The sequence below is a fragment of the Apostichopus japonicus genome, chromosome 8 (genome assembly GCF_037975245.1).
Source record: "Apostichopus japonicus isolate 1M-3 chromosome 8, ASM3797524v1, whole genome shotgun sequence".
Classification (NCBI taxonomy): domain Eukaryota; kingdom Metazoa; phylum Echinodermata; class Holothuroidea; order Aspidochirotida; family Stichopodidae; genus Apostichopus; species Apostichopus japonicus.
In genome coordinates, this window is record NC_092568.1 from 9,662,777 (window position 1) to 9,690,656 (window position 27,880).

General features: G+C 37.4%; 1 protein-coding gene across 5 annotated transcripts; it reads left to right on the plus strand.

The window, feature by feature from the left end:
• The first annotated feature begins 824 nt into the window (after window positions 1–824).
• On the plus strand, window positions 825–27,853 carry LOC139971831 (equilibrative nucleoside transporter 1-like). Of its 5 annotated transcripts, none has more exons than XM_071978594.1 (15): window positions 1,017–1,507; window positions 4,702–4,871; window positions 5,982–6,067; window positions 11,534–11,750; window positions 13,837–13,924; window positions 14,726–14,874; window positions 15,560–15,654; window positions 16,693–16,743; window positions 17,419–17,553; window positions 18,715–18,849; window positions 19,865–19,932; window positions 20,608–20,716; window positions 21,708–21,790; window positions 22,592–22,794; window positions 23,867–27,853. In XM_071978594.1, the coding sequence occupies exons 4-15, from the start codon at window positions 11,644–11,646 to the stop codon at window positions 23,976–23,978; spliced, it is 1,335 nt and encodes a 444-aa protein (XP_071834695.1). In that variant the 5' UTR covers window positions 1,017–1,507; window positions 4,702–4,871; window positions 5,982–6,067; window positions 11,534–11,643; the 3' UTR covers window positions 23,979–27,853. The 5 variants fall into 5 exon arrangements, with proteins under 5 accessions (XP_071834696.1, XP_071834695.1, XP_071834697.1 ...); XM_071978596.1 differs by having other exon boundaries at window positions 1,017–1,433; XM_071978595.1 differs by lacking the exons at window positions 1,017–1,507; window positions 4,702–4,871 and adding an exon at window positions 825–1,010.
• Window positions 27,854–27,880: the final 27 nt, after the last annotated feature.

Genomic DNA, 27,880 nt, shown 5'->3' on the forward strand with positions numbered 1-27,880 from the left:
AATATCCGCAAATTTGGGCGTTAGATTGGTCCCCGAATGAGGTGACAAACTAAAACGAATGACAATTGACTTTGTACAGGGTTAATTATCATTCGCGAATGACAACGAAGGACAGTGGTGAGAAGCGATAGAACGATTAACGGAGTGGAGTAAATGCGGTTATTGGTTTTCTGCGCAAAAATGATTTGAGGATCGAAAATCGGATGTTATGTGGTTGCAGGGTTTGGGTGTAATTTAGGGATAGAAACCACAGCGAAAGTTTTTGTGTGAGAATGCGCTTGAATGCTGTGTTTTTGACATTTAGCCTATCTCTGTAGATTTATATAAAAAGATAACTGAAGCCAAGATTATAGTATTGTTAGTTTCTAACAATTAATATCGGAAAAATGACGTTAAATTTACTTTTTAAATCAGACTTACAATTTCGCTTACTATAGGTGCGTTTGTATCTTGTCCGTAATTTACTAGCCTCTGTAAGCCACGCACTTCGCGTCCATTCGGTTTGCGTATAGCTTTAATATACCCACGAAGTCTGAACTGTGATATCCGGTTGAAGCAAATGTCTGTGCTATCATTCACTGTCATTCGTTTTCAAGTCAACGCAATTTTTTAGTGTGTACAACATATTGTCATTCGTTACGTGTAACGCAATTGTCATTCATTTTAGTAACACCCCGAATGAGGGGGTCAAATAATCCACCGACTGAACGTTTATCCCCAACTGAAAGCGGTTTGCCCCCCCCCCCACCCCTACGACTATTGTCTGACGATAGAGATGGGGAGCCATGGGCCTGATACCTAGCCCTTTGCGCTAATTCATTGAACCTTCATAAATAGACGATATAATTTCCAACCTACTAGGTACGTGTCTGGCTAACTTGTAGATCAAAGAGGTGGTTTAACTCAGGAAATTGTAGAATGGAAGTATTATCCTGGATGATAATAACTTCCATAGTTGTAGGCTAACCATATTTAACGCACTGTGTACACGGTGTCCACGGGCATTAAAGGTAGGTACCATATTTATCAATTCAAGAATGTGTCGATTTAGCTGAGAGAAGTTATATAAAACGAACCGTTATCTGTTAAAGTTCTAAGAAACAACGTTGAACGTTTGTTTAATTACCGATAACCTATTTTGAAAAGCTGATAAGAAAGCCTTGACTGAAAACTGACCCTATAACTTGGATTAGTCACGAGTCCTGTTAGGACTACTTCTTCAATCGGAATCGCCACGCTATTTCGCAATATCAACTTCAAGTGAGCCGAGGTTACATATCCCATCACCTATAGCTTGTACAACGCTAAATACACAGGGTGCAGTACACAACAATTGAAAATACAGAAGCTCTGGGTTAATCGCTTCATTACTTCAAACTACGAATGTACGATCTTGAGAGACGTGTTTGCTGAAACAGAACGATCTGCCATAGGTAAATTTTGCTGCAGTTTGTCCATCAGTTTGAACATTCTGATGTCATACTCATAGGTTGCTTCGTTAACCAAGGTGTGTGGATTTTCAATTTTCGTTACACTTACAGCCTTTCCAAATTACAGGTAGTTCTACTGTGTACAGTCTAAGTCATACTATTTTGTGTAGCGACTACCAGTCAGTAGTAGTTAGGCCTTACATGTCACTAGGTTTAGTAATAAGAAATATCGTGAATCGAAGATATATAATAATCATCGTTAAAGAAATGATCGGGACTCAGTGACATTTTCGGGTACAACTGTAGAATCCAGCGACGATTTAACCCTCACTTCTCAAAATAAACTTGAGGCAAGGTGGACAAGTTGGTTCACTGTGAATGCACCTTCCATGCATGGAGGTACAGTGGACTTAAATGTTGTCTTGAAATAATCTCAGTACATGCAGTCAACACTAAATTGTTCAACTTACAGTAGGTTTGATCCCCAATGTAACTGAGCTTCAATCCACTTCAGAATTAAGTCTTAAGTGGACTTGGCCATTCCTTTAAAAACTTTGGATGAGTCTGCTTTAAGTGAAAACTCTGATGAGTTTTCTTCTTCTTTTTGTATCACTATCACTCCCCTCATGTTTGGAGTCCTCTTTAATCCAAATAAGTGTTTACAGTAGATGCACACTACACGGCAGGTTACAATACATGCCAACGCTTCACACAGGCTTGCCTGCTTCTGTGCAGCCAAATATGAAATATGCATGATATGGATAACACAATCATGGTGTTAAATTTATCAATTGGTCAGATTTGTTTAATATAGTCCCTTTACAGCCAGAGTTGCAACACCTGGTAAGTTTTCGAAGCCATATTGTTTTCAAAGCCAAATATTGGCTCCCAACACAGGTGCACTAGCTCTGTGTGACGTGAATGGTATATAGATCCTGTGCAAGCTTTTCTGCCAGCTACCGTAACCCTTGAAGAATAAAGAAATCAAAATTTACTGGCTAACTGCTACTGAGGTTATGCCATTTGCAAATAATACATCAAGGCACTTGCATTTTTCTGCCATTTGACACTATAGGAACAAAAGCACATGATGAAATCTGGTAACAGTCATCTGTCAAAAATTGTGTGAATTCTGTAGCTAAGATACTGTAAGCCCTGTGTTACTGCTTACTACCAGCAAATATTAGAAGCCTGCACAGTGCAGTGCAGTTAACTGATGTACGCTGAAATCAGGAAAATGTCAGTGGAAACTTCAGTTAATGAGACAGTCAAATTTTTAAGAACTTTCATTTTTTATTCCATTCGTGAGGCAAAATGAATCTAGCGATGGTGCGTGCATGTGTTCATGTGACGCCTTGACTAATTGTCAACAAGATTAAAACAATAAGGTAGATGCACATTGAGCAGAAGAACTTCATTTCTTTCTAAGGAGGGCCAAAGTCATTTGAGGTCAACAGAGGTCAAAGTCCACAAACCTTTTATGTACATGTAAACTCACAAAGCAGAAGTTGCATGAACTTTAGATATATAATGCATCAGTACACCTTATAGAGTAGAAGAGGTCTATTGTTTTCTGTGGATGTCAAAGGTCATTTAAGGTCAACAGAGGCCAAAGTCTGAAAACTTTGTGAACATGATATGACTCCAACAACAAAGTTAATTTACCCTTACAATTGGCCAAGTTGTCTGGCACTCTTTTCTAATGTTCTGATACTTGACTTAAGGATACATATTTCCTCAATGCTTCATCAATCAGGTGATTATACATATTTAAGCTTGTAAGGCAAGGAATCACAAATCCTTCTGGCTTTCTGGTTGACCAAGTGACTAAAATTGTGAAATTCTAAGCCTGGTGCCTTTCAACTTTCGCAGAGTGTTATAGGTACTGTAGTTCAGCACACTGTGTACGCACTGCAGTAATTGGAAATTATCATATTACTTATAAGCTGACCCTACCTTTATACGGTACATGCAAAGTACACTGTACTGAATTTCAAGCTACTCATTTGCATAATTTAGTTCCCTAGCAGATTCCTTTGAGAGACAGAAACTAGTTTTGTTGATTTGTTATAACTTGTAAGAGATCTGTTGGAAAAGTGTATTGCTCTTGCAAAACAATAAACATTTAACCTCTAAATAGCCACAAAGTTCAATCAAGTTTATATCAGATGTCAGCAGTACCTATCTACAGTAGACCCGACCCGTGACAACTATTTACAGAGCGTTACAGCCAATGTTCATGTTAGGACTCGGGATTGCGGGATTCCCACAATTTGCCCAGCATGGTAACACCAAAAAAATTCTCTTTGGGGGAAGTCCCCACAACAATTTTTTGCCAGTGCTTCCGCAACTTGCACCATTGCTTGTAGTTACAAAACTTGCCAATAACAAGCTGGATATTATAAAGCTTTGCTGATTTTTGTAAGGAGTAATGTGATTGGTCAAATCTTTCACTGGTTACAGCATGGACGTTGTATGGAGAGATCTGTTTAACTTTGTTCAAACTCTATTGCTCTTAAAAACAATGAATCAATATCTAAACAGATAACACTCTAATTCATAGCAACGCCATTAGTGCTGATGATCTACTTACATTATAACTTTAGCTGGTGATCAATATTAGCACCAAAATATGCTAGAAATAAAAAATGGTTACTCTTGTAGAGCTGCTCAAATGACAAAACTGATGGTTTGCTGTTTGTGCCCTTTATTTTTCCAGTGACTTTTTCTTTCATTTTACTTATGTGTACCTCTGCCATCCCCCTCCCCCACCCCTCCCACCCCCCCAAGATCGCTATAGCCAACTGATTGCTGATAGCAGATATGCCATGCTGCTATCCGACACTTTGTCAAGCCTTTTTTGTAATACATTCCAGGGATCTTCTCTCATCAGATCATGTGTTTAGAAGAGTGTCAGAACCTCGAGGCTGGAAATCACCCAAGTTGTTAACTTTAAGCCACAGTACTTCTAGTACTCTTGTAGCATACTCACATTTGGAAATAATCACTGATTTTCCTTTTACAACCAAAATGAATGGCACAACACGTATTACTCAAGATCGTGAAATTTCATTTCAAGTATTTGAAAGTGGTCATTGCATGGCTAATGCTTTTAAGTACAAGGCACTTTCATTTTGGAAGCCACTGTGCAATCGATATGGGATATACAGATGCTGTACTAGTGTGTGCCGTGCAAGTTGTACAGGGTCACACATCCTGTTATTCATGAAAACTTTGCAACTGATTGTTTGAAAGTCCTATATTACTACAGGTCATAATATGTATTGAGCAAGAACAGCTGGAGGTCAGGCCATTATCTATTGTTTGCGGTTGTTCACGGTTTATGGTTGCTGGATGATTAACTCATGGACTCGGATATTACAAAGAATCATACCCTATTTTGTTACACAAATCTTTGTATACATTAATACAGAAAAAAAGGTTAGTTCATTTCAAAATTATGTCAGAATTTGACGGAATGATAATGAATATAATCTCTACATTTAAGTGCCACTTTCAAGACGTACTCCGAATCAGTGCTGAAAGTCCCCCCTCCCCTGCCCCAACCCCTCTCTAGTCCCTTCTTTATTACGTTTCGCAGACATGATCTGAATATAGAAAGTTGGTCCAGTACCATACAGTATGTCTTACTTAGGAGTGTTTGCAGTGGCCTATTGACCTTGTAGGCCCCTAGGCCCTTGCCTCCTCGGCCAATTGGCTTATAATCAAGCATTGGTAATTATACACGCCACCATTTCTTCGTTGCGATGAGATTTAAATTCCACGATTTTTGGCATGTTCGAATGCCACATCGTGAAAGTTTCATCGTGAAATGTCACATCAGGGAACTCCCTTAATTGGCTCACACTCCATGTCACTATAACTGTTCTAACTGTCCTACAACATGGTAGGCTATATATAGTTAATACAGTAGACCTAGGCTATGCTTTCCATCCATGTAGAGAATGTAGCCTGTTAACTGCTACATTTATCAATTACGTGCAGGTAAAGGGTATGAATGGTTGCACTTGCTTTGGCTGGAGCATGTACATGATTATATATCTCTCCTAGCCTCTCCTAGAGAATTTTTGTTTTGTTTTTTGCGCAGAATAGTTTTTGGGATCCCATCTGAACACTGGAACCTTTACACATGTGTGCATGTACCAATGCGTTCCTTCTACCATGATGATAAGCAATGGCCCACTAATATATAAACCCAATAACTAAAACAAAGACTGCTGCTATCATTGCAATTAAAACACCTTCTTATTGTTTTTCTTTGTACAAGCTTCCTGTAACAATCGATACATTCGCGGTCCCTGGCTTTGTATATAGACAACAGACATATGTATGCCTTGTCAAAATACAATGTAGGGAAAATTTAAAGAATGAGAATATAATCGTTGACCCATTTCAATTTAAACCGTTTCCAAGAAGTCACCAGTGATCTATATGTAAAATGTAAAATATGTAAAATCACAGATCTTGACAGCTTTTTGTAATGGCAATATATGTTTAAATGTCAAATATTTCTTCTTCTTTTTTCTTCAGAAAATGCTGTCTTTACAGAAAGAGATTGCAAATAGTTGATTCACTGAATTGGATGCAGTCACTGAATTGATACTTTGGCAGTGAAGGTAAATAAGAATTTTGGTAGATATATGCATTTTGGTTTTGCTGTGTTTGCTGGTAAATTGTTTAATCTTCTTAAATCAAACTTTAGAGCTGATCCTCACAATTGAACTGCCGACCTCAATCGTTAGCATTCATGCTTTGAGTTGATTATAACATTTCCTATCAAACCTTACTCCAGGTTTTTTGGCCTCCAAAATCATCAAACCTCTTTCCAGGGTAGAAAATAAGAAATGGTCAAACCAGTAGGAAACTGAATGAGCTGAATGAGATACAGTAACTTTCGATCTTCGGATAATTGACGTTGCCATTATAGTTTAATAGGGGAAATTTAAAGCCAACAGATATGATGTACAAAACACATGCCTATAAATTTTAGCCACTTGCCAAAAATGCCACTGATTAAAAAAAAACCTAGGTAAAATCAAGTACTCACTTGGATTTTCAGCTAACTGTACAGGCTTATAAAAGCAGCCTTATAGCATATATTTGCAGAAAAGCAGTCATAGTTTCATGATTATCATGTAACGATAAAGCCAGTGTTAGCTTGCAAACTACTATTGTGCCGCATATGTACTGTATTAAAAGGCAAGTAACCATTGGGAGGGGGAGGGGGAGGGGGGAGGTTTCGCTCTGGTTTATGTTGTGCATACAAATCTGTGTGATTGTTTTTGTAAGGTTATCATGTATACATGTATGCATTGTACTGTGCAGTACGTGTACTGTCCTATAGACAATACTTTTTGACAGTATCTATTACCAGTACTGTGAAGTTTGCACCAGCATTTGTGTGACTGTGACTGTATATATGGTATAATGTTGCTGGTACTTCTACAGCACTAGAGTACATGATACTAAATCAGATACTGATGTACAGTTTTTAAGGGTTTTGTCATTTTGTTGCCAAATGTTGTAAAGCGCTCTTGAACATGCTTAAAAGCATGAAAAGAGCGCTATATAAACCTGGTAAACTAATAATTATGATGTATTTGATGCCAAATTAAGAACATTCAACAATAAGTTTGTTAGAAGCTGAATTCTGCACATAGAAACTTACTGTCTATATGTTGTGATATGATGTGAGGTGTGGTGTAAAATTTTTGTACATTTACATGATTTTCCTAGATATATTACAACACTGGCCTCCTTTGATCTGACTGATGTTAGTATTTACTTGTACAAATAGTTTTAGTAGTTGGTGAAATCAGATCATTGTTTTGCGCTGTATAATCATAGGCGTAGGAGGCGGGGGGGGGGGGCTGGGGGGGCTGCAGCCCCCAACCATATTTTTTGGTGAAAATTCGGGCAATATTCTGAGAATTTTTCGGGCACCTACTGGAAGAAGAATAATTTGCAGTGTTTTTTCATTTTTTTTTTGGTGAAACTTCGGCAATATGCTGAGAAATTTTCCGGCATCTATTGAAAGAATAATAATTTGCAATGGTTTTCAAATTTTTTGGTGAAAATTCGGGCAATATGCTGAGAATTTTTTCGGGCACCTACTGAAAGAATAATAATTTGCAGTGTGTTTTTCAAGTTTTTTGGTGAAAATTCGGGCAATATGCTGAGAATTTTTTCGGGCACCTACCTGTACTGAAAGAATAATAATTTGCAGTGTGTTTTTCAAGTTTTTTGGTGAAAATTTGGGCAATATGCTGAGAATTTTTCGGGCACCTACCAGTGGCGGAGCGTCCATACAGTCAGAGGGGGCGGATGACCCCCTGACGGACTCAAATGGACTGCTGGCGCCCTTTTCAGCTTTTTTACCACTTTTTTACTTATTTTAAGTATTCAGGATTATTAACTTTTTTATTGCGCTCTGAAATACCTATTGACATTTGTCACATTTTGTTGGTGCAATTTTCTGACAAAATTGGCGATGACACCTATTTATTCTTCGTTTATCTGCAAATTAGCAAGGCCTGGAAAGGGTCATTTCCGGCAATCTAGGGAGTATCTTTACTCCGCGCCAACCTGTGGTGGTGCTCCGCTTAGATAGTGTCGAAAGCGCCCCTACAGACCATTCTCTCCCCCCTGACCAATACCCCTAGCTCCGCCACTGGCACAGGTACTGAAAGAAGAAGAATTTGCAATGTATTTTTCAATGGTTAAACATGTATTTTTATTATGATCATTATTGTTGTAACGACTTCCCCAATAATTATAACCAATATGGAAGGGTAATAACACGGAAAATTATTGTACGTTATTGGCATGTGATGTAATAACGGAAGAATACCTATATGATATGCACATTTACATGTGGAACGCACGCGGAGCGCGCGAAAAATTTTGGTTATATTTTTCGGGCAAGTCGTTACAGCCCCCCCAAATCAAATGAGGCTCCTACGCCTATGTGTATAATGGCCTAGATATGCGCTGTATAATGGCCTAGATATGCGCTGTATAATGGCCTAGTTATCAACTGCTTCCTTTCAGATTCACTTTCCTATTGTATATTTACAATTAGTAGCCAAAGTATCTCTTTAATGAACCATAAAAATAAACCAAAAAAAAAAAAACACATTTCACTGTAAGGTTTGGGTGACAGATAGGTCTATAGTATAACTTTGAAATCCAACAGCATTTTGCTTTGCCTGTGGGATATGAAATTGAAATTAGGTTGAAAAAGGCATCTGGCAACATTTGTGTGGTTAGGTGACCAGTTCATGGAATATCTGACCTCCAATATGAAAAGGCACTCTAGTTTGGTACAGCAGACAGTTGATTAAAGATCTAGTTTTTTCTATGTAAGAATGTTAACAGCTGATTTCAGAGTTTCCTGGTCTAATCTCAAATTTTCTTTTACTTATGAAAATATGCCAGAAGGCCCGCCCACCTAAAATGACGATCGGTCGGCTGCTGAGTGTGCTTTGTACATTCATGCTTGTTACTTAGCAACATATCCAGGTTCCAAAAATTCATACTTTGATAAATTGTAGACACGTGTGTCACACAACATATGTACTGTACATTAGATGATGGCAATGTTACTACCGTAAACTTTCAAGTTTCAAATATTCCAAAATTGTCAAACTTTCCTTGAAAGTACTTCTGGCTTGACTTGATATACAGTACTACTTTCTTTTGTAGAATTTTTTAAACATTTAAATTAAAAAAAAAAAACCGATCCTGTAAATTAACATTTACATTGTCTTAGAACTGAAACACTTCCTGTGACCACTTTCACAGTTTTATGACTGTTTTGGTTTATTGACGTAATGATTATATACAGAGTACAGACTACCTTTCGTAATTAACTTTGATTGACCCTTAAAAAAAAAATGTTGTTTGTGGATTGTGTTGATATGCCCCTGGTAACGGTACTACCTGTAGGTGATTTTTAGTTTCTGTTTCTAAAGTGTAACAATATAAACCTAATTTGTTTATTGTTCAGTGTGTAAACTGTACAATATACAGCATTAGATGCCATTAATGTGAAGGAACCACTTCTGTAATACATTAAAGTGTACAGTCAATCAGACAACGAGATGTCCTTGAACACGATGCCCCTCAATAAAGTTACAGTACGTGTACCGTACCTGGACATACTAAATTTTGTAAATGGGCAAAATTTAGCCAGCTGTTGCTACGAGCTACCGAAAAAGGTTTTGGTATTTCCCTAGACACGATAAACGAAAGTAGTTTTGTGGATTCGTGATTTCTTTGATATTTTTAAATTTATGTTTATAATTTTACTGTCTGTTGTTACAGTTGTCAGTATGTATACTTGTATGCTTACACGAAAAGTTGGATTACTACATAACCGAAGGCATATTATATATTGCACTACACTGCATTTATTTTTAATATTTTTTTATACTAACTACAGTACCTTTACACTAGGGGTCAGCAACCTTGTTAGGACACTACCCAATTGTAATTATTGGCATTCTGCTGCGACCCAGTGACCATCACCCCTCCACTCCCCCCTGCCCCTCAAAAATTTATCATTACAACACCTCTGGAATATGGAATGGTAATTAAATGAGATGGATTGGCTCTGCCTACTTGTTCATCAATCTTGGCTCGAAGAATTGCCAATTGCAATCCTGAGATCGACTTAAAAATAAATTTGAAAAAAAAAGGGTTTTTTTTGTGCAAAAAGAGATTCTGCAGCATTGCTGCTGTAGCTTTCATATTGCCAACAAGAATAGGATGTGATGTTTTGAAATGTTTATGTTCGAAACTTGCTGTTTTCCTGTTCATGTATCGGGCATTCCAGGTGATTTCGTACTGCCTAAATAATACACTAGTAACTTCCTCTTTTCCTGTTACCATTTGAACCAAATGAGTCTGGATTGTTGATATTGAATAATATCTTGCCGTCCATTTGTTCGTCTGTCTGTCTGTCCGTCATGAAGTTCATCCATCCACAATGTTGGTCAATCTTTGAAAATTCCTAAAGTCTCAGTGGAAAAAGAAGTCACTCGGATTAAAGGGACAGTTTTTTAAGTTCTGGTTTTTTATGTCGAATGCATTAATCAACTTGGACATCTGCTGAATATACGTAAGCCACAAGTACAGTAGCTCACCTAAAAGCTATACTACTAACATTCCAACTTGGCAAATTGAGTTACGACGACGTATAACATACTTTGACTAATGCGCTTCAGAAGTTAAATCTTCACGGGAGTTGAGCAGCGTTCAACGTTCGATGCCAACGCTCAGTGAAATGTTTTATCTGGCATAATAGGTAGTTAGAGGGTTTATTTAGGGTTTTCCCCCTTGATGGCAAGGAATATATCACAGGAAGACATGAAGTCGACTTTGATGCAGTTGTAACATCCTGGTATCAGACCTGTTTGCAACCTGATCATGGTCCTCCACTGTTCTACTGCACCTCCTTTCAAAGATTGTTTTGACCAAAAGAACAGCACTCTAAACGTGACAACTGATATTTCAAACCTGGAGGAAGTTTGTTAACCTTCGGCAAAACGGCATCGAGGCTCAGTTCCTGGCCAATTTTAACATTCACCGTGTACAGTAGGGTGCTACAGGTATATAATATTGAAGCTTTGTACACTACAGTAGTATTATTTTTCCTTTTAGAATAAGGTGTTGATTGTCATAGGAAAAAAAAAAAGACTATTCAAATCTTAAGAAAAAGAAAAAAAGATTATTAATAGCACGTTTGTGGAACAATACAGCCATCCATCCAGCGAAAAAAGAAAAAAAGGAAGAAGTGGTGTATTATGTTTTTATAAAAGGAAATTCAAACGATCGATTGTTAGGTCTACGACAGTGAACACCTCAACAGCTGCAGAGATAGCCTTTACAGTAGAAATGATCTTATACTCCTTGTCCATGTCGCAACCAGTAAAGGTTATGAGACTCAAGAATCAAGAGGTTGTACTGTTAACTTCATTCATCTCTCTCTCTCTTACCTGTCTCTCTCGCAAAAACTGCATGCTTGCCTTTTATCATATCTTTGGTTAAATTTTACAATCTGTAACCTTTATTTTTTGCAGGGAGTCATCCCCCCACCCCCATTCTGAACCATCACCAGAATACGGTAGTTGCCGTGGGGTATCTTAAAAGGGCCAGGGTCCGATCCGGGTCAGACCATACTCAAGGAAACATGGAAGAGCCAAACCTGGATACCAATGGTGTGGAGCCGTACTATGCCACAGACGAACTAGCTACCTTGCTCAAACCGTCAGTGTCCAAGGAAGATGATGACAAGAGGTAAGAGTGCTACGTAACTTCCAAACTCTTGACTCTCAATTCATTTCTCTCTTTTCCTGACTCCTATCCTATAAATGCTGTAGTATAGTTTGGCATTATGCTACCGTAGAAAAGACCAAAATGTAACCAAGGTCGGTCTAATATTTCTAGAAAACTGAAGTACCGGGAGAGGAGGTTTCTGTCGTCAAGTTTGATTATAAGCCTATCCATTCATTGTCATGAATTGCTTACCAGAAACAACTCAGAAAAGTCTTACCCCAGAAAGCAGATATCACAGATATGATGCTATTTTCACAAACAACGCTGAAGACTTGATCAAGTCTAAACATGACGTCATCGAGCCACATACTTTTCCTTTTATGGGAGTGGTTTTCGAAAATGCTGAATTAATGAAGCTCTTAAACATGACGTAATGATTGCAATTGTGTTGCAATGACAATACTGGTAAACATTTTAACTCGGGGATATGATCAGAAAGAGAAAGTAATGAGTTCCCAGACCATAGTGGATGTATTACATCATAGATTTACGAAATGACAACCACAAGACACGACTTTTTAAACCAGGTTATATCCCAAACGAAACAAAAGTTTTTTTCTTCTCTAGCCAGTCGTGGCAGGAATAGTTCATCTTCAAAACAGTGTCAGATAGTCCTTGAAAACAGGCTGTTTTGTCCTTTAAAAGTCATTGAATTATGTTGTCAAGGTTTTGTGGGAACGCAATTTTCACTCTTTTTTACAATTACACCACATCGTCCCAAACCGATTCACATCAAGTTTTATTTGGACGATGTTTGCTCCTGCAAGCTGGGTTGCCATTTTTTTTTGTGTGTGAATCAGTGTGATGCAACTGACCAAAATTGGCAGCCAAATTCGGGTGACAAAAAATGCCAAAATACAAGATTGCTGTTATTTTAGAACAATTGACCCTTGTATACAGTATGAGTAAGACTTGTGTGTTTGCAATTCAATATAAATGTGGTTTCCCAGATGAACTTTACGGAGCGAAAGGTGTTTCAATGTTTCTTACCGATTTGTAGGCCTGTGAGTCGGACTGAACAACATCAAACAGTTGAAATCCATTGAAATACCAACAACAAAAAACACATAAGACTTCATGTAATATGTGGGGGTGGGGGAGGCATGGGCGTCAACAGGTGGGGGACGGGGGGGACATGTCCCCCCCACTTTCAAAAGTGGAGGGGATATCATATCATTTGTCCCCCCCACTTTTCAGAGCAGTTATTAAAAAAATCACATGCATATGCGCGATTTTCTATCACAATTGCTGAGCTGATTCAAGTAGAATCTAACTTAAGAATCATTATCAATAAATTGCACTGGAAATTAGAACAGTGCTTGGCCCTTTATCCCCCTTGTTGATGTTTGCGATGTTTGAACGATGTTTTAGAGTGTTTTGTGGAAGCACCCCTTCTCGCCAGAAATGGAATTCCCCTTGCCCTACACTGTGAATCAGAGAAAACGACGCATTTCAACTTGAAAACAAGTCGAAGACCCCACCAGGAAGGTAATATTATATATTTTAGGCCCTACAGACAGTATTCTGCCTGTATGCAGGGTATTATATGATACCAAACTACCGAAAATATTTCGTTTGAGATGGACGCTGTGTAATTCGTTTCCCTTGGTGTCAGAACGGCATCTTTCTACCAGTACTTTCTGTCGGAATTTAGCTTTGTGAGACAAAATTTCTCCTCACAGATCTGGTTCTGATGTAACTAAAAACGACTCAGGAAGGCCGTCTCCTGCGATCTAGGGGGTCTTATGTACCCAAAATTTTCTGCTACGCTACGCGCCAACCAATGGTGGCGCTCCGCTTAGATAGTATAGTGTCCCCCCCACTTTCTGAAACCTGCTGACGCCCATGGGGGGAGGGGAAGGAGGTAGGGGATTTCAAAGGTTAGATCTGGTGATCACAACATTAATTGCTACCAGTTTTATTACTTTCAAATGCTGATTTTATGCATGGTTTTGTGGATAGAATTAATTCACGTGGTGTTCACAGGAACTAGGCATTATATGACATACTGTAATACTATCATTTTTCTTATCTTTGTTTTTTCCAGTCAGAACTCTGGAGTCACTTATGTTACATTCCTGCTATGTGGACTTTGCACAGTCTTTCCATGGAATGTGTTCATCACTGCCAAACCTGTAAGCAATGCTCTTTGTATCATTTGTTTTCTCTAACAACAAATCGTGTTTGTATAAATTTTTGCCCAACGCTGCGTAATGCAACTTACATAACGAGTGACTGTACAGTTTGTAAACGACTGTTACCATTCGGCTGACGTTATACTGTAAGGTATCTAAACTGGAAGAGTTTTGGGTTCAGCCCATTTTTTTACCTGCTTTTGAGTTAGTTGTTACGATTTTGTAAATGAAAGGGATTAACGGATAAATATTCCAGATGTAAAAAAAGATGACCCAACAGTATGAACAAATGAATATAATGAACAGTGGAAAGAAACAAGGAAAAAACCAAAATAAATACCCTCACTACTACTGCCCCCAAGTTGAAAGTACTCACCAGAGAAAAAGTCCCTTCCATTGCTGAATATTGGTCTCTCAGTGGGTGATCTGTGATGTCTTTGGGGAACAACTTACTCTTGAGAGTTTCCCGGAAACGTATATCCTTGTATTTAACTTACAAATAATTAACCTTTTGTGTGAATGATTAATCTAAGTATTGTTGACTCTGCAATCAAGACAAATTCCAGATGGTAATATTTTGCAAGCATCTTGTTTTTTTGGGGTCAAATTAATGTATTCCTTGCGAAGGTATCAGGCCGAGGTTATAGCTAGAGAGTTGTAGAGATTTCTTTCAAAGAATAAAAGAGAGGGTCATAGGTTTTCCGTTTGTTTTTCTTTTAATCGTTTGTTGTTGTTTGTTGATGTTTTATTTATAAGTTGATAAGTTGATTGATGAAGCGATTTTCTGGTTTCTTGGTTTAGTATTTTGATTTCAAACTGGATAACAACGACACTGCCAATAGTAACAACATCACCCACCAGTATCAGGATGCTTTAGAGGTCTTCTTTGGGATTGGCTCACAAGTCACTGGCCTATTGATGCAGCTAATAATGACATCAGTAATACACAGGTATCAAACTATCAATCAATCGATTCATCAATCAAACTATCGATAAAGCCATTACATGTCGAGTATAAATTTGATCATAAGCCGGGTAATGGCACTGCTAAGACCACCCAGTAGCTAAAGGCTCTGAACCAGCAATGACCCCCCCCCCCGACTGGATGACCCAGTTTTTGGTGGCCGTGAAGAACCATGCTCCTACAACTTACCCCCCCCCCCAATCCCCAAGCATGCAGAAAGACTGATAAGCCCTCACAATGACTGTTATCTATGACCTCTGTTGGTATAGGTCACATGTCCACTGTTCACCCTTATGGACCGGTCAATCACCCTCCTCATTCTAACCCCCAAGTGATCTGAAGTGTTTTTCTCTATGAAGAAAAATTAAGTTACCTTGTGTTCTCACTAACCGGTCTCCTCACAACTACAGTACTCTGGCTCTACCTAGCTTAAAGTGAACTGGTAATCTCTTAAGCCCTGTACACCCTCTATGACGAGTCACCACGGGTTGAAAGTAACAAATCTACCAAGATATTTGAATCTACTGTTAAAACCATAGAAATTATTCTCACGCTGAAGATGAGAAAATGAGGCTTTAGCAAATTCTCACTTCAACTTCCCAATGGTGTTAATAATCTAATTTGATCGTTCTTTGACGAAATATTTACTCTTGTTACCTCTCTACCGATAGGATCAGTCTGAAAATACGAATGTATATACCTCTGGTGGGGATGCTACTCATCTTTCTGGCTACTGCTATCCTAACCTGGATCCCTGTTGATGACTGTAAGTAATTTTCAAATAGTTAAAAGAAGAAGAAAGAAAAAAGTCATCTATTTTTAGACCATTTTGTGGATTATGGGGAAGATATATTGCAATACAGTAGGTTTCAATGGTTAAAAGCTAAATTCTATACACTTTTCTGTCCACTGATATTTTTGTACTCGTGGTCGTGTACTCTTGCTTGAGGAAAACCTAATCAAGTACTCATGCTCACCACTGGCTATGCAGTTGTACTCGTCTCTGGGGACTTGTACACCGATGCTTGATCAAGTCTAAAATGCCATCAGAGAGCCACTGTTGTTTGAATCTTTATCATATATTCACCAAGTCTTTGGTTTATACTTCATATATTGGATACATTTTAGTCTCACTGCAAGTCGGCCCAACTTTAGTCAAAGTAAAAACAACCTTAAAACAAGGTTGTATAAAGTAAAAGTAAAATGATAAAGATTTCAAACAACGAAGGCTCTCCGATGACATTTTAGACTTGATCAAGTATTCGGTGGTACTCTCATTGGAAGTCACTGGTCGTCACGCTCGACGAACTGCTGCTGTATCCCTGAAAGACAATAAGAGAAGATGTTTGCTTAGCTATTTAAATAGACTATTCCAATCACTACTAATTCCAATCGCATATAAAGTTTTTTTGATGGAATGCCAGGTTTGCTTCTTGTTTTAATCAAACAACTGGTTTAACTTGTAAAAATTGTATGACCGTATGCCAGGTTTATACTGCAGTTGTGAGTGCATTGTTCTATCCATTGAGTAATAAAATAAAGCATGAAACAGTTACAAAATGTAGGCACGGATGCAGAGGGGGGCGGGGGGTGTTGTGGACTGTACCACCAACCCTCCCTTTCCAACCCGACATGTTAAGTTCAAAGTATTTAGTAGCACAATTTACATGTACCTTTATTTATAATTTAAAACCCCTCTAGATGGGAGTCTATAAATTGTAACTCTTGTTGCACCCATGTATGCTTTATTGCACACTCATGTCTTCTTTTCTCTTCTTTATTTTATTTTCTTTCTTCCTTACAGGGGTGTCCTTATTTTTCTACTTTACCGTAGCCTCCGTCATAGTTATCAGCGGTATGTTTCATTCGTCGATTGACAAAATTATCCTAATTTTTACCAAAGACTCGACAGTCGAAAATTTAACCCGTCATTTGATATCGTGTTATTAGTAAAGTGCGAACCTAATATATCAACTTCCTCTGTATAAAATTTTACTGACAATTTTGCATAGACTTGACAGAACCATTTTTCCTGTTCTTTTTAAAGAATAAATAAAAAATCATTTCTTACAAGTCAAATAAGAGAAAGGTTTATTTTATTATTTTTTTTCATTTGGAAGTAACACATTTTTTTTTTTTTTTTAATGTGTTACTTCCAAATGAAATTTTTTTTTTTAGGGGGTAAATGTTAGATATAAAAATGACAGGGGCAAATGGGGCCATTGATAGGGTAGCCAGCAGCCTTGGCTGAACTTACTGCTCCCTGATTGGTTTGGACTGGATGCTCATTCTATGAAGCAGTGGTGATGGTGCCAGGGGGAGGGGGGGGGGAAGCTGGTGATGGATGAATACATGAGGCAGGCAAGAACAAGTTGGCAAATGTAGAAGGAATTAAAGATAATCAATTTTGTCATTAGTATCTTTGGCCTTGTTTTGACTACTGTTACTCCCGGCTTCCCAAAATTTGGGTCGTGACCAAAATATGATTTGAGGGAAATTGACTCCTACATACTTTTCTGTTCCTTTACAGTGTGTGCAGCAATCTTTCAGTTAAGTACATTTGGTCTGGCTGGAGTCTTTCCTAAAGAATTCACCCACGCAACGATGATAGGGCAGGGCGTAGGAGGGTTGGCCGTTTCTGCTTTTGAAATTTTTGTGCTCCTGAGTGAGTAACACACCTCTTTGATCACAAATCCCTTTTCCTTCCTCTTTTAAAATGAAAAGAAAAGAAGCTGTTTGCATCTATGTTGGTTCAATATTTTTTATTACTGTTAGATACTCTTAAGCAGGAAATGAATGAACATAATGAGTTGATAATTAATAATTGAAATCTGCATTAGTGCAAGAACGTTGCTAATTACTCAGAGAATGGTCAGCACTTGCCAATCTTGTCTGCGGCGTTTTGCCACTGAATATTCTCGCACAATAAGTTGGCGAAGAATCACCGAGCCAATTTCTGGTGGAATGTTTGATTCCATTCATTTGTAATTATGTTTGTTTTCTGTATCGGTGATGGATTTTGCAAATGCTGGATCTGTTATACAACGAAGCATTTCACATGAAGCTCTCCATAAGATGTTATCGGTTTCATTGCCAACACTGTCAACATTCGCCTTGAAAATACTGAAAGGAATTTACAAGAGAAAGTAAAATGGTTCCAGCTTCTAGTGGCACTATGACATCACACATTGACAAAACAACAATCCCTAGACATGACTTTTAGACTAACACATCACCCTCAATGGGATGAGATTAGCTGTGTATTATTGGGGGGAGTGGTGAGGGGTGGGGTTGGTTGTTCATCTTTAAAATCAATATTAAATGCCAAAAATGATGGTTTGATTTACTTCACCTTTAAATATAAGATCCAAATCAAGTGACGAGAAACAGACTCATTGTTTATGATTCGTTACTTAACCCATGTCTGTACTTATAAATTTACCTAACTAATTATCAGTAATTTTAAAATCAATGACAACACTTTAATGATGGTGTATCTTAGTTCTATCTTTCCAGTAGTAAATGTCCTTGTAATTTGATAGTGCCAGCATCTACGTCCTCTGTGGGATGGTATTAGTTTTGACCACAATTTATCCTATTTTAACTCACCCCCCCCGCCCCCTCAAGTCATTAATCGATATATAATTAAGTTGCTTAAGTTCTTCGGCTGCCTCTGTTGTTTAGACTGATGACGTTCCAATCTTGTCTCTATTTTTACAGTCATTCATCGATATATAATTAAGTGGTTCCATCTATATACGTCCTCTCTTCGGCTGCATCTGTTGTTTAGACCGATGACGTTCCAATCTTGTCTCTATTTTTACAGTCATAAATCAATATGTAATTAGTGGCTTCATCTACTTCCTCTGTGCCATGGCAGTCATCTTCGTAACCATCTTCTTCTTTGATGCTATGACCCGCCAAGCCTTTGCAGCACCTTACCTGAACGACGCTGCTTTCGGTAAGTTGTAAACATTGTCTAAAATCAGAAAGCTTTTGCAAAAGGATCTGTATGTTTTATACAAAGTTGTGGTAACGTTATCACCCCCTGTTAATTGCTGTAATTGTTTACACTCTGCTGTTTGAATCTCTGTGAAACATGTGTCAGAAAGCTTGAATTTATCTCCATCTAGAATGTTTTTGTAAAATTTGGATACAATTTACCGATGTAGTCTGTATGCTTCATTTACATATACGGAGGGTTTGCAAGGCTTCTGATTCGTTAGTAGGAACTGTTTCCAAGTTATGACTGGGAACCTATAACACTTGTCGTTTACATAGGGTCACTGATAACAATCTTTTTCTAGCCATATGTTTTGTCCTTCTTTAATAAAATATTTTTAACAGCATCTACCCCAAGTGTAATCTTATTTAATATTCAGTCACACTTTTGGTGTCAGGGTATAATAAAGTATTAATTCTATGAGTCAAATCACTTGTTCACAAATTTTTAGGCTTAGTTCAGTATTAAGACTGATTTAAGTAGTTCCTCCTTTGGTTCCTTAGTTCATTCATTTAGTCATTCATTCATTCATTTCATTTAGTCATTCATGTAGTCATTCATTGATTCATTTAGGCATTTAGTCATTAATTCATTTATTCATTCATTCATTCATTCATTCATTCATTCATTTAGTCATTCATTCATTTAGTTATTCATTCATTTAAGCATTCATTCATTCATTTAGTCTTTCATTCTTTTAGTCATTCATTAATCATTCTTTTAATCATTCATTCATTTTAATCATTCATTCATTCATTTAGTCATTCATTCATCTAGTCATTAATTCATTCTTTCATTTGTTCTTCATCCCTTTGTTCATTCGTCTCTATGTTCGTTCTTCCTTAAGATCCTTCATGTATTTCAAAGCTACTTCCAATGTTTCTGGTGTAGTTAGGATTGTATCCTGTTTGCTCTGTTGTTATTGAGGTTTCACTCACAGTCTTGTGAATGTTTTTTGTTTCTCTTGAAATAGAAGACAGCAATAATATACAATCTGACAAGCACAAATCAAAACCACCTTTCCTGAAGATATTTTCCAAGGTGAGGGAATTGTTTGGTTATAATAACAGTTTTAATTTATTTTTTGATAGAAATTCCATCTCCTATTGATATCGATTCGTTTTCTGTAGTCCAATACGAGAATGACCTTAAAGATGTTTAAAAATTTGTTTCTACTTACAAAGATCTTTTGACAATTGGGTGGAAATTCTTATATGTTAACATTGCTCTTGGCTTACCTATCTCCAAACAACAACAGCACCCTTAACTATTTGTGTCAAGAGGGATTTGGTAATAATTTAGAACTTTCTGTTCCTTCCATTCCCCCAACACCCCCCACCCCCCCCCCACGACTTGTCACTTCTGGTCCAATCGTCAAGTATGTTTGTCCAGGACTTCTCATGTCATCTACCGATAAATGTTGTTGATTCACCTTATTGAGGATAACAACCTTGTGTGTATTTTTACATAAAATGTTCTCATATAAAATTTGGCAAGGAATTGTAATAACCCTGCTGGCTTTCAGTCATGTGATGGTTTCATGTCAGAACAACATCTGATTCACCGAGTCTTCTGTCATGGGGCAAAATTTAAAGAGAACACAAAAATCAGTGGACTCAGATTTTCCCTTTTGGAGTATGATTTTGAGAAACGAGTCACAGTAACAATGGCAAACATTGGGTGACTCGTCCGTGACTCGTTCCTTTAAAATTTCAGATCTACGTTCCAGCTATATCTGTGTGTCTGATTTTTGCTGTAACGTTGGGGAATTTCCCTAGTGTCATCTCCTTGATTGAATCAACCAGTACTAACCCACAGTGGAGAGGTAAGTTGAATATCGAATGTAACGTCGGATTTACTTTACTCAATTTTGAGAGCAGTATCTCGTTCCTTACTTTACATATATGATATTTTGTAAATGTAAAACTTGTTATTAAAAGATGAACCTACTATGCTTTACTCCAGGAATGAGATATTAATGGTAAGTCTATGAATGTGATCATGGAAGCTGTTACTTCCTTATTATGATATTGTTGTTGATTTATAGTTTGATATGGGACTGATTGAGAATGTTTGCTTACCAAAGTCATTGTTGACTTTATTTGGAATTGAATCACTATGCCCACTTTGTTTGCAGGAATATAGCTTTTCCTCAGTGGTTAAATGATTTTGTACCTTACCAAAAATACACAAAAAAAAATGTAGGTTTCTTGCAGCTGAGTTGCCATGGAAACCATTACTAACTCTGCTGTTGCCTGATGCAGTCTTAAAATTTCAACAAATTTATGCAATATTTTTTTTTATAGTAATATATATTTTTTAAATATTATATTATTTAAACTATATTATATATGTTATCTCCATAATACAAAATGATACAAGGATGTGGTCCTGACCTGAAGACGGAAACCTGCCAGCGATTCTGTCGAAAAAAAAAAAATCTTTTGGGCATGGAACATTCTTTTAAAAATGTAAAAATAGCTGTGGCTGTAAATGATGTAATGACATATCAGTCACTTAGTTGGCAGGACATATCTAGAAGAACTGAAGTCACCTACTGCTAATTAAGTCTCTAATTAAGTCTCTTATTACTTCATTCGTTGGGTTAGTTATCCAGTAAAATCAAATTTATTCACACTTTTTTTTTTTCTTATCTTATCTTGCATTTTACATTTCCAACATGGTCAAACATTCTTCTTTTTGTATTAATAAAAGTCAGTGAAATATTCTAATGGTATATTTTTTTCTTCAATTAATAGATATCTTTATTTCTGTCACATTATAATTGGATCTCTTTTTCTCTTTCAATTTTCTAGACACCTTCTTCACTCCAGTTGTTTGTTTCCTTTTTTTCAATTTCTGGGATTTTCTCGGCCGAACGTCATCCTTCCTTCAAATAGTAAGTACTCTGGTGATCTCTTCCTTTTATTACCTCAAATTAATTAATTTCCGAATTAAGCAAAATATCTGGTAAATCTGGTGAAGTATTTGCTTTCATACAACACACATTATTGTGTACCGTGCAGATTGACAAGAAGGAGCATTGCTTATAGTGTGGTGCAAGTCGAGAGGTCTCTGTAAATCTGCTGCAGTGCTCATGACATTTAGCAGTAAATAAATAGTTTGTAGTAATAATAATTTTTTTTAACACTGTAATAATGAAAGAAAACCAATAAAACATTTTGGTGGTGCCCCGGATTCAGCCTAAACAATAACAGATTTTGGAAATTAACATAATCCAACAGTTTATTTAGGGTAAAGAGTGATGGGTGTGGTGGGGGAGCAGGGTGGGGGGGGGGCTTATTAAGCTTTTAAAATGTCGAAAATCCGGCGGAGAATTTGGTCACATCCCTAAAAAAAATTGATGTGCATGTGGCTGGATAATGTCGTATTTATATATCTACATCCTTGTGCGTATGAAGGAACATTAGACATTCTCCATTACAAGATATAAACATTGTAAAGAAAATATCTTAAGAGTTGAAACACATACTTCAACTATGATGTCATTGTTAGACTTGATCAAGTCTTCAGTGTTGTGTGTGAAGGAGCATTAAATCTGTCATATCTCCCGAATGGAACCAGATTTTTCTTAGCTGTTTTGGGGAATTTGTTCATGACAGTTTTCAAATAGATGAATGATGATGGTGTCTCGGTAAACGACTAAACTCTCGACCCTATGTCCGTTTTTCCCTCATAGCCGTCTGAGAAGCATATGGGAATCCTAGCTGTGTTAGCAATCTCGAGGCTCGCCTTCTATCCCCTTTTTGCGTTTTGTAACATCATTCCAAGAGATAATACAGATGTCTACTTTAAACACGACGCTTTTCCAATGGTCTTTGTCAGTTTACTTGGCTGTTCCAATGGTTATCTAGGAAGCCTTTGTGTCATGTACGGACCCAAGTGAGTATTAACTTTTGGTCTCTTTTAGTCAGTTCCCAAATTTGCATTTTTGCAGGCCTGTGAGGAAAGGTAATACTAATACTAATAAATGTCTCGGTGACGAAAAATGCCAAATGATGATAATCAAATGGATACTATTTTAATCTTTGCTTTATGATTAAAATTTGGGAATTGGCTTAACTTTGATTAAGCGTAAAGTTACTTTGGTATTAACCATTGGTTGGTTTCGTAAATTTGACAACTCAATACAAAAGCTGTACTTGGTGTCGCATCATGATCTTTGCTCCCATACTCAAGTTTTAAAGTTAAAGGTAACGGTAAAGTAAACTATCAGAACCTACACAAAAGGCTGCGCCAGTGAGCTCTTTGCATTGGGTTGCTTGAAGCTCTTCAAACTCTTATGCTAAACGTTTACCAAACTAAAATTCAAAGGAACACTGCAAGTGATGAGATTTGATACACCGTCTTAGGTTGTATCTCTAATTTTAAGTTAATTAATAGAGAAACACAGAGGATGAATACTGTGTGTCACTGTGAGAGGGACTGATGCTTCCATCCTTAGCAGGATCTTGCTGAGAGGCAAAACTGAAAGGAAAACGGAAAGGATAGATGAAGGCTGGACAGACTGACAGATGGACAGACAACTAAATTTATAATAATACTAGTAATCAGCAGTTATATTTACGACGCTTAAGCGACCACAAATGTGGGAGAAACCCGCAAGGGCTTTTGGATTACAACTTACACGTCGGGTGGCTTCCAATTCAACCACTTTAACTCAAATTTGGAATCTTTTCAATTGAGAAAGTCATTTCAGAAATTTGATGCAATGAACACAATGAATAGAGTAAAAAAAGTGGCTGAACTGATCTAACCAGCTCTCTTGGCTTAAACTCAGCTAATTTTGAATGAGGAGAAGCCAGCATGATGTAGGTTTTCAAAAATAAGAGCATAATATTTCATTCACTTTCTTGAGTAAATGTTTGGTTATAAAGCAAAATTTGGTTTTTAATTGCAACCTAGAGAAATCCTTTTTTTTTTTTTTATGTTTTCACTATTTCTTTGGTTTCAGATTGGTAGAACCAGAACATCAGGAAACAGCAGGAGCCATAATGTCATTCTTCTTGGTGCTTGGATTAGCCATTGGATCTGTGTCAGCTCTCATTGTTATTAACATTATCTAGCCTACCAATGGAATTGCTGTAGCACCATGAACCTAGCCTTCACACCAGTAATATCCATAAAAACATTTATACCAAGAGAGCTATATATATATGTGTGTGTGTGCATGTTCAAACTATGTAGAAATTTGCATGAAGAACAGAAAGATTTGAGTTTTTAATATCACTGCTGAATTTAATTAATTTCATTTAATCAAATTGGAAAAGAAGGAAATGTCATTTTTAAAATCAGTCAGTTTCCCATTGCTGATAAAGTTACTTGTTTATTGATATTTAGGCTTTCATTTCCGCCTGTATTTCACCAGGCCGATCTTCGATTGCAGAGAAGTATGCATATATACCTACATATGTAGTCTCTATTGACACAGAGTACCAGCTGTTTAATATACAGGTATTCATACTCTTTTATTAGGAGGCTATTACAAACCGTTTTAACTGAATTGCCAATCATTATTTCGTTTTATTAAATCATTCTTGAATGCCGGTAATCATTAATGTGCAGGCTACGACTACTGCTGGTAGGCTCTGCTGTGCAGGCTTTTTAGTTTATATTTGGGTTGCAGAGGACTAAATATTATACAATTCAATTGAATTTTTGCACTACTGGAGGTCCGTTGTGTGCAATCTTTATATCACAAAAGTTAGTCACTATCTTCTAGCATGGTCAGGCTCGTGGATTAAGATTATGCCGGACCATGGGTCATAAATTGTTTGGGGGGGGGGCTCCTTTTCCCCTATGACTGATGACATTTCCATCAAAGTAACCTTTCTCTGGATTTCATTTTTGCAAAGACATCAATGATGTCCTGAAAGTCGATGTCTTATGTCAAATCCAATTCAGCATGAGCATCTGTATGCGAGGTTATTTATCCAGCGTTGTCGGTTCCCCCCCCCCTCCCCAAAGTGCTGTTATGTTGTATTTCTAGTACCTCTGTTAATAATTGTGACGTAACAGGAAGTAGCCAGAGTTAAAAATGTGCGCCCTGGCGTGGGTGGTCGGGAATGAATGATCCATTGATACATACACTCGACACGTGTGAATCTATCTGCCCGTTGCTTGAAGCCCATGTCAATTTGCAGGAAATTTACCTATGTGCGGGGCTGTGGCTTAATATTGCCCATGCAATAACCCTACACTGAGATTATTAGAAGGTATCTGGGCGACCGGTAGTGACTAGAACCTGCAGGCTATGACAAGCTATTTGGAATGTTTTTTGTAAGTTTTTTCATGTCTAGGCTATTACAAACTATTGTTGCTGTTGGTAGTCAACCTTATGTAGGCTATTATAAGTTGGTAACTACAAAAGTGCAGACTATATTAAAGCTGTATGGGATGTTTGTAGTTACGACAACAGTGTAGACTATGATAAGCTATTGAGGTATTAAAGTGGGTGTTTAGGGGCATTATCTTACACTGAAATGTATTATAGATGATTTTATTGTATTACATGGCTTGAATAACTATCAATTGTTTTTTATCAACTGCCTACTCTAGAATTCTCTGCAAATATTCGCCATGAGTGAGGGCAAATGTGAAATAGAAATACACATTCAAATTTTTTAATAGTAGATAAAACTTATTGACCTAGCATATTTATGACACATACTTCTGGGCTGCAGTTTTTCTTGTCAACCAAGTAGCCTCATCAGCAGGTAATGACAGAATGTTAGACGAGAAAGATTTAACAACAGTGTTTATTTCAGTTTTATGGGACAAAGCACTTCTTAAATATGTTCATGAATTTGGAAGTGCAACAAGATTGTTTAATGTAACTAGCAGTGTAAACCAGGGCTCGGAACCAGTGCTGCTGGGCACCTGTGCCTGAGAAAGGGCTGTATACAGTGTCTAGGAAGGGCAGCCGTGGATTGGTTACGGTAAATTGTTTATTCTATTCAATATAGGGTTAGTTAGCTTCATAAGTCCAGTTTTGTATCCAAAGAATTATTAGAAATAGGCCACAAATTTTTAGTTTTATAATTGTCTGTCTGTTGTCTGTGATAAAAATTTTAAAGAGTCTTTGAAAATGTTATCAACTTGTTGGTGAAACATTCCTAGGTGTTACCGTAACAATGAAATGGAACAATGAAAAAGAAGAGATTTTTGGATGTGGATTATAGTGGTTAGGGAAAGAAGAATGAGGTTGGAGGAGAGATGCATTTTGAATATGGGTATTTAGTAGAAATTCTAGAAGGTAGGCTGAGCTGAGAGGCTTTTGGTGAACAATGGGTGGTAGGGAACAGATGGGGGACAGGGCGTCAAAGTTTTAGTTATACTATCATTGAACGTAAGCTGTCATTCACTCAGAAGACTATGCCTGATCTCATAATGAGATATCTCATTTGATGAGTCTTACATCTAATTGGAGAAACATTCACCAATTTTGTGACAAAAAAAATTAAATTTTGATGAGGTGAAATTTGTGGTGTAGCAAGATTCAACTCAGGGTGTCACAGAGGAAAGACAGGGTATAGTATGGTTCTTTGGTGGCAAGGGTTTGCAAAACTTACCAAGAAGGGACCATTTTATTGACTCTAGTGAGGATCGATTCAATCTTCTAGATATATGCCCCCATCTATACATGAATTCTTGATTCACAATCTCAGTCGTTGGATTCTGCTAGCATTCAGTGATGGATTGTATTATTTTGGTTATTTTCTCATTTTTAAGGTCTTCAATGTTTTCTGTATATATTTTGTATAGTCATTAGTGGTTTTAGTGTAGTCGGAGGTCTGTTGGTTTCTTAATTGGTCTTTTCCTTTCTTCTTCTTTGAATTATTGTTGTTGAGTGGAGGCAGGGAGAGAGAAGGTACAGGGATGGATAAGGATAGAACCATTGGTATGTGACTGTGTTATTAGTGGTCTCTACCTTTGTATAAAAGGAGCATTGTTAATACATTTTTGAGGTTTTGAATTAGATGGGGTTGTTCCAGTTTGGATATGACCGAGTCTGTCTACTGCGTTGTTGTATTGATTTGCCAGGTGATTTGGTAGTTGCTCATAACGGTATGTTGAGTTACACCTCTACACATGAGCATACCATACAAGAGTTGGTGGTGTCAACCAACCCTCTTCTCCACCTTTTAAGTTACCAATTATAATTTTTTTTTTTTTTTTTTTTGCAAGGTGGTGTAAATATTTATGCACTCAGGAATATGTTAAACATTATATTTCAGAGTAAGTTCTCTTGTTACCAAAGCCATTTTTTTTTTTATCTCATTATTTTTTATCTCCTCTGCCTATGCTTGTGATGAAGTATTATTGATGTTTGTTATTTCTTGCAATGTGAGGGGAAGGGAGAAGGATAAGATACAAGTGTGTTTTGACCAAGGGCGTAGGAACCGGGGGGGGGCTGGGGGGCGCCAGCCCCCCCAGTGAAAAATGTGGAGGGGCGGAAGTATCATTCCGCCCCCCCGCTTCGCAAGTCAGAAAACCCCTTTTTCATTTCCAAATGAGAAAAAAAATCTCATTTGGAGCACCAAATTGCATCTAAGGCCTGGTGAAAATACAAAATTAAGTTTACAAAATGGAGTGGGTGTTGAAGTGTGCTATATTGCACCAAATTGCATCTGAGGCTATCTGGAAATGCAAAAAAATCCAAAGGGGAGGGGGACACCCCCTCCCCTTAGACCCCTCCCCCCAGGTCGGTCATCAGTCTTCAGCCCCCCACTCAAAAGTACCTTCCTACGCCACTGGTTTTGACCCACTATGTTGTTTTCCTTCAACCTTCTGATTACATTTTGTCGATTCTATATAACTATAAGTTCAGTTGATTTTTTAATAATTAAAATTTATGTAAATCTTACAAATAAATGCCTGTCTATCACAATTAAAATAAAATACTGCCATGAGATTACAAACTTAAGGCACTTGAAATATATTTGCCTGTGGTTTTGTTTTCATTTTA